The sequence below is a fragment of the Pavona decussata genome, unplaced genomic scaffold (assembly GCF_977016875.1).
Source record: "Pavona decussata unplaced genomic scaffold, jaPavDecu1.1 SCAFFOLD_120, whole genome shotgun sequence".
Taxonomy (NCBI): domain Eukaryota; kingdom Metazoa; phylum Cnidaria; class Anthozoa; order Scleractinia; family Agariciidae; genus Pavona; species Pavona decussata.
Genome location: NW_028145534.1, coordinates 505,760 through 516,442, shown reverse-complemented (window position 1 = coordinate 516,442; position 10,683 = coordinate 505,760). Strand labels below are relative to the sequence as shown.

General features: G+C 40.6%; 2 protein-coding genes across 3 annotated transcripts; both read right to left on the bottom strand.

Annotated features, from left to right (window-relative positions):
* Positions 1-1,768: 1,768 nt before the first annotated feature.
* LOC146469686 (rhombotin-1-like) lies at positions 1,769-4,756 on the bottom strand. The gene is made up of 3 exons (XM_085122962.1): positions 4,020-4,756; positions 3,242-3,451; positions 1,769-2,540 (listed from the first exon to the last, which is right to left on the bottom strand). The coding sequence occupies exons 1-3, from the start codon at positions 4,220-4,222 to the stop codon at positions 2,528-2,530; spliced, it is 426 nt and encodes a 141-aa protein (XP_084979088.1). The 5' UTR covers positions 4,223-4,756; the 3' UTR covers positions 1,769-2,527.
* Positions 4,757-6,391: 1,635 nt separating this feature from the next.
* Positions 6,392-8,907, bottom strand: LOC146469685 (uncharacterized). Of its 2 annotated transcripts, none has more exons than XM_085122942.1 (3): positions 8,745-8,907; positions 8,416-8,445; positions 6,392-7,188 (listed from the first exon to the last, which is right to left on the bottom strand). In XM_085122942.1, exons 2-3 carry the CDS (start codon positions 8,423-8,425, stop codon positions 6,455-6,457), a joined length of 744 nt encoding a protein of 247 aa, XP_084979068.1. In that variant the 5' UTR covers positions 8,426-8,445; positions 8,745-8,907; the 3' UTR covers positions 6,392-6,454. The 2 variants fall into 2 exon arrangements, with proteins under 2 accessions (XP_084979068.1, XP_084979069.1); XM_085122943.1 differs by having other exon boundaries at positions 8,764-8,897.
* Positions 8,908-10,683: the final 1,776 nt, after the last annotated feature.

Genomic DNA, 10,683 nt, shown 5'->3' with positions numbered 1-10,683 from the left:
AATTTCGCATTATTTTTGCATACATACTGTTGTAATATTTGAGGAACTCAACTTGTAAATTGTGCTTTTATTTAGCTAAAGTTTATCCATTTGGCCATTTTATGGGAGGGAAAAAGCCCGTTTAAAAGAATTACTCAACACGTAGTTTTGTTTGTCACAGAAATGGATTACGCAGTGTTGGACTTTTCCTTGATATTCTCTATTTAAGCGGAAATCGCTGTAATAGCAAGATTTCCTGTATTAAAAAGTATTGTTTAAAACGCAGGTTGTATTTTAACTTCAAGCTATCGCACTTCTATCATTCTGCAGAGCTCATAGTCCTCATATTCATGCGAGATTAAATTTTACATGGCTATGAGCCCACTGATAACCCTCAGTTTGCCGCAAATGCGGACTCCACTCCAGTCCCTGGTTCCACTTCGGGTTAAGACGTCCGTTCTTTAGAGCTCAGGGTTTCTCGTACTAAGGTAAACAGATTCGTCGGAGATTCGGAGTGCTCTGTAATCTCATACCTAGAGTCCTAAAGCTCTTTGGCCAGCGGTTGATCCCCGGGCGACAAACCGCTGGCCAAAGAGCCTGAGGACTCTGAGTACGAGATTGAGTGCTCTGGTGGCAAGAATACTTTCTACTCTACTCCAATCTCGTACCCAGAGTCTTCAGGCTTTTTGGTCAGCGGGGCAACGCCGGGAAGACTCTGGGGACATCGAAAAAATTCAATTTTTTTGATTGGCTGTTCCGTAACGGTTTCCATTTTTTTACCGCAGAAATCCTGCGGTAGTAAAATTCGATGTCCTCAGAGTTTTCCCGGCGTTGCCCCGCTGACCAAAAAGCCTGAAGACTCTGGGTACGAGATTGACTCTACTCCTTTTAATCTTGGCACGATATCCACGATAACAATCTCGTCCCTTGAGCCCGTTTTACTTTTGGTCAGCGTTCTTGGTGCTGACCAAAAGGAAAGCGGGCTCTGGGGACGAGATTGGACACGATAACGAGTATTATTTGGTCTTTCTATTGTATTCACATTATCTGTGGGCCAATCGTAAACAAACAGTGAACAATTGGTCTAAAAAAGAAATCGGCTAGTGTTGATAGTAGTCTAGCCAGCGCCTGTCATAACTATGGTCAAATCCGGATTTCCGTGCATCAATAGAGAGATTTAGGATCGCGTTTACGGTAAACAACAAACGTGAGATTCGCGTTTATGTTCTCTTGAAAACATGAGTTCATAGAAGAGAATTGTGAAAAATAATTCTGGCCTTTGATGCTAACGCAAAACTACTCAATTTTACCGAGAAACTGAAAACAGCGAGTGACAAAAGTAGGATAAACATTTTAAAATATAAAAAATATAAAAATTCTGTACTCAGAGCGCAATTAAAATTTTTGAAGTGGGATATTTCGTTCGGATCCACCGAACTTCGTCAGCCTGGATCCCAACGAAATATCCCACTTTGAAAATTTTAATTGCGCTCTGAGTACAGAAGTTTTTATATTTTTTATATTTTAAAATCATGATTCCAGAGCAGGAAAACAATATTTTTGATTCTAAGATAAACATGGTCACCGGGTATTTGATCACGTGGTTTGCCGTAAGCGTAATTCTAATTCTCTCTAATAGGCTCACAATCTTGGACTAAACAAACCAAAAGTAGCTTTTTTCGGTTCTGGTTTAATTGTGGACAGGCCTCACCGTTCTTTCCCAGAAGTATCGCAGCTCTCGTAAGCTTGTAATTGTTTTAATTGTGTAGAAGCTGGTATTGTTTTTAGGGATAGGAGTATTGATCTATTGTTTGTTCTATTGTTTTCTTCAAGGGTTGCGGGCCAATCACGTGAGACCTTTTTCGTTGCCCTAGAACTGCTAAGCATTCAAAGAACAGCGATCTCAAAACTATTTGCAATGTTTTGTATCTCAGGACCTTTTTACAAATGACTTGTACATCTAGATTTCTATGAGATCTTCCCTTTGGTGAAAACGTGAGGCAAGCTTTGAGAAAACTGATATTCAGTTCGCACCAAAATTCAGCAAAAATACTAAGTCTGAAAATTTAACCACTCATTCTTTTAAAATTGTCTGTCCGGGATTGTTCTAGCTGCAGTCAAGAAAAATCTAAAAGAAACAAAATAAAATAAACACGTTTTCCACAGACTGTTTCACTGCTCTTCTTCAGGCACTGCAAGTTGTAAAAATAAAAAAATAAAATCAAATATGCGGAACAAATCGTGTATTTCATGATTTTGCTTTCTGTTGGACAGTACTTGTGTTAACGTTGCTGGCCTTATTTGATTTTTTTCTGGGTCCAGTTTTTGCCATAACCCTAGTAATTATTCAGTTATTTTGCATTAATCGTGTCGGAGATATCAAACACGTTTTCTTCTTTTAGCTATTTTAACTGAAGCTGTACGTTTAAGCCAACACTAAGATGTCTGAAGTCAATCGGCAGAGGGTGCCATCTTCTGCTCCACGTCATTAGTGGTGAGTCGTTTTAAAGGAGACCAAGATTCTTGCACAACTTTAATCAACAAGGCGTTACTTGGAAGTACTATAAAGAGAGGAGTTAAACAGTACATGCACTGAGTATAGTTTTCATTGGTGTTCAACTCTACTAAGGATAATTTAAGGAGGATGCCAACATCACAAAAGTGGTTTACAGAAAGGTCCTCTAAATCTGACATCTAATAACTTGACTGTAGCTAATTTTAATGGGTATTCCCTTCCTTTCAACCGATGGGTATAATGCAAAACGTGTCACTAGGGAATAAACAAAATGCATAATTAGTTTGATTTTCCCTTCCTTAGTTACAATACAATGGTTACATTACACAACTCCACGTCATGAGTTGATGAGGACCTAATAATCAGCTAATGCCGCGGAGGTCTAATAGGCCTGCCATGCTGATAAGGCCAACCAAGGCCAAAACAGTTGTCCAAGACTACCATTGCCCGGATGATATGGCTGTGCGCATGCGTGAGGTACTCTCGTCCCCAGAGCGCGCGCGTGTTTTAGGCCAGCTTGGGCCACACGTCTTGCTTCCTTTGCGCTGACCAAAAGGAACGCAGCCTCAGGGAACGAGACTGGCCATACCGCGGATCTGTATAGTATGACCATCACATTCAGGTGAATGGTTATAACAACAATGACGATCGATTTCGTTTTTGGACTTTCTCTTTATAATCGCCTCTTGTCTAAGCTACAATTTAGTGTAGCATTATTTAGGCTGATTTTCTTGACTTTTCACTTACCTCCCCTTTAGTTTACCCTCTTTGTAAGCCTGGCCATCGTGCTCGCAAAATATCCTCTCGTTGATGGCGTAGTACTTGTCACCAGTCCTCAGCCACCGCTTGCAGATTGTGCATTCGAAACAAGTCACGTGGTACACCCGCTGACGCGCTCGAAAAACCATGTCAAAGACGGGAATCTGCTGACCGCATGCTGCACATCTTGCGTAGATCCTGCAACAGTTTGGCAGTCGAGGGTCAAAGATTGCTTTATAATGAGATTGTAACCTCGGAGCTCTTAGAAAAACCTTGAAAGCTCAGGAGCATTGTTTTCTTTTTTTTTTTTTTGTTTTGTTTTAGTTATATTTTTGGTTTATTCGCTGCAGGACACTGTCGCGTGCCTTCTCTTGGAAAATGATCTCTTTTGTGCGTGTTATGACCACATGTTTAATTTCTGTATCTATTAAAGTTCGTTTTTTTTTTTAAGTTTTCATTCAACTATCATAAACACGAAATTGTTTTTAATTTAAGAGCATTATAGACTGTTTGCGTGCAAATGAGTACCTCTGCATGAGGAATAAAATCCAACGAAAACAGAAATTATCGTTTTATTTCTATATTATACTCAGTTGTTGTTGCAACTTTTTTTGTGAAATTCGAAGTGGTTTTAGGCACATGCGTACAATAACGACCGAAAAAAGAACAAAATTATAACAGCAATATTCCTTACCATAAAACAGATTCATATTAATATTAAAATGAACGATAATAGTAGAAATTAGTGCTAAAGTAGGATTGTTACCTCATGTAATCATTTCTGCATAATATGGACGTTCCCTTAACATAACACGAGTTCCCCACTTGGTCCAGCGCAACCCCGCATTCACAACACTTCAAACACGTTTTATGCCAGTATTTGTCCACGGCGTGGAGAAGAAACCTTTCTCTGATTTCCTTACTGCAACCCGCACAAGTTTTAACAGAACTCATTCTTGAAATGCTCATCTTCACTGCTTTAATGAGTATTAGGCCATGGGATGAACTCTACCTCGAAATAGATACTCGTTTGCCTCAACACTGGGATCTTAGACATCACAACTGACACACCCACAAGCGTAAAAAAAAACTATCATGAAAACATTTTCCTTTGAGTGTGCTGAAGGGGTAAAATGTCCCTTTGTTTCATTGTGAAAATTTGATTTGGCGCATAGGGAATTAAATTTGTTTATGCACCGTGGCACTGGGAATAAGATCTGGGACAACATTTGAGCTGGAAGCTGGGATTTGAGCACTATATGGGGCTGGGAAAAGGGTTTTGCAACCATCCTTCACGGCCTCTCCTTTAAACGAACGACACATGATCTTTCTTAATTTGTTTAGTCCGAGTTAAATGCTTCGGATATGACACAGCCTTATCGTTTCTCGTAAGTATCTGAAGTATTGACTTGTCATCTCGAAGAAAGCTTATTGCAATTGCAGTGGTCAGTTTTAAACAAAACATGCCAATGAAAACAAAAACAAAGCTTAAGTCACTAACGTGTTTTGTCTCATAAGTCCTACACGCATTTATTGTTTATCGTGAGTTAAAAGGTTTCAGAAATTTAAACCAAAACATTTCTTTGTCGATTATGCAAAGGACAAAGGCAATCCCAGGTTTACGTGATGCCCCTCACAATCTTATTGTCAAAATCAAACCTTACAACTCAGGAGTCTGTAGATAATAACCTGACTGGTGTCACTGAAGTAAGAGCTACAGAAAAGTACTTTCCTCTTGGGGATGGACCGAACACGTCTAACTCTAAACTGCCATTAATATTAAGTGAGCCATGAAAACTGGTAAATATACTGTTTTATTATTTAACACGTTGTAACAATGCCCAAATATGGTTATGGAGTTCTGAATATTCGTCGTCCGTCAATCTCGTACCCAGAGTCTTCAGGCTTTTTGGTCAGCGGGGCAACGCCGGGAAGACTCTGGGGACATCGAAAAAATTCAATTTTTTGGTTTCCATTGTTTTACCGCAGAAATCCTGCGGTAATAAAATTCGATGTCCCCAGAGTCTTCCCGGCGTTGCCCCGCTGACCAAACAGCCTGAAGACTCTGGGTACGAGATTGGTCGTCCGTAGTCAACATACATCTTGTGATATACGTAATTTCTTGTGTCGGGCCGAAAAATAGCAAAGTAAAGATCGTCTCCAGTTTTTCTGAAATAAACTGTGCTTTGCTATCAATGTGTTGAATAATATGAACTGTCAAAAAGCATTTTGATTATGATGGGTTGAAATGAACTCTGCTCGTGTGCAGGCAGACTCTACGGTGGAATATTTATTCGGAGGCTTTGACCGCCTCAGAAATTCGGATTTAACAGCGGCTAGCGTTTCTTTTGTTGTAATGTCACCTAAAATTTTTCGCCACATGGAAAAATTAGTTCCTCTTGTTTTCGAAGAATCAATAAAGGCCGTTTAGAGTGCTTAATTTGTTCCGATTCGTAAACTGAAGCCAGGGAACTCAGTGCTTCCTAGTAAAATTTTCTGCGAACAACAAATCAAAGAATCAGAGAAGATCAAACTGTATTAGCGCACACGATATCGGAAGCCCCTAAAACGAGCTGAAAACAGAAGGCAATTTCTTAAGTACTGTTTTATTTACATTTTCTCGTAGAGCTGGCCGCTACTGAATCTCAGCAATAATCAACTGTGTACCAACGTCTATCGAAAGTGAAGGAACAGTAGTCGAAAGAGGTAAGCAGTGATTCTGTAATTACCTGAAACTACTAATAAAAACAAACAATTCTGAAAGTCGTCTAGAGTTGTGACTCGTTTGACGCGGAATGACACGTGACTGAGAGGTTTATAATCAGCCTGCGTGGCAGTCGTTAGAAATGGGGGAGGAGAGAGTGGGTATCGGGTTCAGGCGCAAAGAGAGCGCGGAGGCGAAATAAAAGGAAGCTTCCCTCTCCTCCGTGCTCGGGCATTCGCTTCACGCGTGCACCCAATACGGTTGACGTTGAAGCCAAAAGTGTTCTGCTCGATTATTAACCCATTATGTAAACTACCGGGCAACGGGTATTAATGTTTTCGCACCCTATAAACTGAAAGTTGTTCTCTTCTCTCTTTCTCAACCCTATATGCCGTAAGGCAGCCCCATTATAAACAAAGAAAATCTTACCGTGATTGGTCATTTAACAGCATTTTAATGGACATCAGATGTAACGATTACAAACTGACATTGTTAATTCACAAGTTGAAAAAGGAGTAGTAATACAGAGTTTCGTCACATGCATCCCGAAAGAAATTTAACTCGTTAATTAATCCCTCATGGAAAATGACGAGGGCCTTCTCTTTCTCCTCAGGGTTGAAGAAATAATCAACAAACTTCTCCAGCCGACTTTTGCCTCCATCAGGCTTGTTATCGTCAAACCAGTCATAGTAGGGATTCTTCTTGTCGACTTTATCGATCAGCTCACCTGCAGTCCACGGCCAAAGCATGGTGCACGGTAACATGGCGATAGCTAGGTACTTAGGATCCTGACGGCTCAATGCTGTCTCATAACCCACGTACATAGCAGCTGCAGGGCCCATTACCACGCTATCAGTATTCTTCAGTCGCCAGGTTTTGACAAATTCTTGATTGTACTTCTTGAAGCTCTCAGACTGGACCCTGTAAAGCAAGGAGAATTCAGGTTTCCCTTCCGACTGCATCTTGTTGGCAGCATAGTCGAATGCCTCCACTGCATTGAAACAGTAGGCGGCATCTTGCACCATGTAGCCTCCATAGTCATCTGGATCAAGAGTTCCTGAAACCATCCCTTGGATAAAGCAGGATTCTTTGGCGGCGTTACGGATCTTCACGCTTGTTTCATTGTTAAACAAGTCTTGGCTGAACGAGCGTCCTGTTTGCGAAGTCTCCTCAGGCACAAAACCACTGTCAAAACGGATTTTCCTCAATCTCTTGAGCTTACGTTTACTTTCTGAAGAGGAACGAATGCGCAGTTAGACAGTGCCTTTTCTCAGTTTTTCTTTTAGAAACCTTCAACAACTGTCTGTCCCGAAAATGGTGGAAATGGTGTGACTAATTACCCCCAAGTTTCTTTTTATTTTTTTCAATTATTTTCAATTGTGTCCACTGAACTTATAAAATGATGCTGATGATGATGATGATTATGGCAGTAAAAACTTCTGGATGTCCAGATTACCTAAACAATGATTGGGCGGCCAGCCGTAGCCAATCAATGTAACGACCAAAGTCCATAATTAAACTCCGACCTTCTAATCATAAAAATCCTAGTAGTTAAATTCTAAAACTATTTACCCCTTTCCACTGTGGGTGGCTTGGCTTGTTATTATTATTATGATTATTATTGTGATTATTATTATTTTTATTATTATTATTACTATTATTTAAAAAGAGATTCGAGTGATGACGTTTCGAGCGTTACCCCTATGATCGGAGCGAATCAGTCGAATGTGAACCTCGGTCTCAGCTAAGTATAACGGTGGCACTAGACTGCGAGCAGTCCTAGTTTTTCCTCAGATCACGCGCGCAAAGCGACGGTTAAATTATGCAAATTAGAAAAGTGAACAAGGAGGAATTCTCGTAGTTTCTCGCGGCCCCTCGCTAGAAATCGCGCGCACGTGACAGAAGTTGGGAGAAGAAAGACACCTGCTCGCAGTCTACGGTGGCACTTCTGCTTTGAATGGCAGGCGAAACCCACAGTGGAAACACGGGTAAAATAACACCGTTATAAACTCTTTACTTCACTAAGGTCACGGGGTTACTCACTCAAATTCACTCAAGATCGACTATTAAACAGGGATCTGAATATTCGAATTAACATATATGTATAAATTAAGGACGTTTGTGAGTAATTCACGAACGCGAAGCCCCCTCCCCCCTCCCCTCCCTTCCCCTCTCCCCCTCCCCGCCTATTGTTTACAGCAGTTGATGGACTCTTTCTCGGCCTGCCGTTGTGTCCATGAGTTCTCACTTCGAATTACCGCAAAACGTTCCAACACGGTTGTCATTTCGTAGTAATTAATCTGCCCTGCATTTTTGACGTAATTTTGGAAACACCGATCACTGACCAATGGCTCATCCGTGATTCTTGGAGTTCGCTTTACAGTACCAGATTTACGTGGAACACGCAGTGATATAAATTATAAAGAAATTGCATTCGTTGAAAATCTCTCATACTTACCTTGCTGCATCTCAGAGGCTGGTTACTAACCTGAAACGATAATAAATATAACAGTTAAAACATGGAAGCGGAAAAAGTGGAATGTGGGGCAATATTTGAATTCAGTCATGCAGCTAGATACGCTATCAGTCCAAGACTTACGTGCACACTTATGTACTGAAATTAATAGCAGTTTATATTATACCATTCAGAACTGAATAACTTTAAACTCTCTATTTGTTGCTGTAAACGAAACGTTGCGTGCAAGTGTTTTAGTAGAGAGCGGCTTTACAAGTTAGCCGGGCTAAATTGTGCATTGAACCATGTCTCTACAAAATTAATTTATTTACCTTTCGCCCCTTGCTTCACCTGGAGAATCTTTCGTCAACGATACAGGCCGAACAAATGTCGTTTTCAGGTTATGTTTGCTAGCGATACGGGAAAAGAGGCTTCTAATTCTCGTTGGAGCGAAATTCTGCTCCCCTCGAACTGAATTTGCGTGTTGTCGGCGGATAATTTATCGGCCGGAATGGTTTCATAGCAACTGACGTCAAGCAGTTGCGTACTTGACATTGACGTTGACATTTATTTGCCTATTTTTTCATGTATATTTACAATTTATTCATAGTTAATGTATGGCAAGGTGACCTCTAGAAACCACCAGGCTTATAGTTGAGGCCACCTCGTACGTAACAATATGCTTACATGTGTGCGGCTTTGCCAATTCAGTAATTATTTTACCAAAAACTCTAGTAATTTTTTCTAAGGTTGGGAAAACTTGACAGAGAAGTGATTGTCGCATGTCAGCCCTGCAATCAGGTTTGGTGGAAAAAAACGCGGGTTGCGGTGTACTGGGGTCGGGTGTCAGGGTGCCTGAGACTGTGGAAAACACGGGGTGCTTGGGTCTAAGGAATAAATAAACTGAATAAAAATAACATTGGAACATTTGAACTGAATTCTAACAGTAACTTATTGCCCGCTAATGTGCAGCAATTCTACATTACTTCGCACCAATTGAATATCCCCAGTTTTTCATTTACCTTTTACAGTATTGCCCAGCTCAAACAACGACATGTTTTGGCTGTGGCAATCACTTTAAAGCCCAATTCTTCTATATCTCAACCTCCCGCCGGGGGATCTTGTCATCGTTTCAAACTCTCTAATAGCGAGAGAATGAGCTTGACTGGGCTGAATAACATTTCCTGGGCAAGCCGGGAAATGTTTATTTTCACTATTATGTCCAGTGCGTACAACGGAAACAAGGTTTTTTTTAAGGCAGTTGGTGTCCCATTCCTCTAAATATCGACTAACTTTGCTCACTGTTACGCAGACCCGGCACCCCGGTACCCCGGAAACCGTTCTTTCCACCAAACCCTGCAATCAGCTTGGTTTACTTTTACTTTAGCCTGCGGTCAGGCTGCGTAGCACGTGTTTTTAAGTTTTTCGCTTTTTCTGACCCGCGCGGTCCCAATTCCCGCGCGTTCAAACAGCGAGAAGCGCACAAAATACCAAGGAAACGCTTTTACGCAGGCTAGGTTTACTTCCATATTGGTGTTTACTGAGAAAGTGGAAAAGTGGAAGTCAGACTCAGAGTCAATTAAACAACAGTCATGTGAGACAGTAATCAACAATAGCGTGGCTATGATTTTAAAATCACGAGTAAAGATAGCGAAATTGGTTTGACTTTCAGTTAAGCCTGAACTTACGTGTACATGCGATAAAGCCATAGTTAATTGAGGGACTGGTTATGAAACCTTGCCATCTTCAAAGTTGATAACAATGGTGCTGCAATTTAGGTTGGAAGGGCCGCGACTGTGCACCATCCTTTGTTTTCACGTTCACACTACAACTGAAGGTTTTTTTTGGCCAGTTGCTCTAACACATTTCAAAATCTATTGTGCTTTGTGCACGGCCAAGGCCAAGAATATTAACAAAAACATATCGTAACAAAGAAACTTGTGTGGCTTCATAACCATTCTCCTTTATTAACTTTGGATAAAGCATAGGTTCTTTTTTTTTTTTTTTTTTTTTTGGTCTTATCAGCTTTATTTGAACGAAGCAGAGCAGTTTTTGCAATACGTGACGAATCAGGCAAGATTTTCAATAGTCCGCGATATCTTTTTACCTTCCTTTGAAAGAAAATGTCCACAGGGATGATCAACATTGGAATGATGTCATATCACTGACGTTCACTTTTTTATTACTTTATTAATTAAAAGTCAATAAACGAACAGCTGCTATAGCTTAAAATTTTTCTCAGTGTACTCTAAAGGAAATTACTTTTTACAA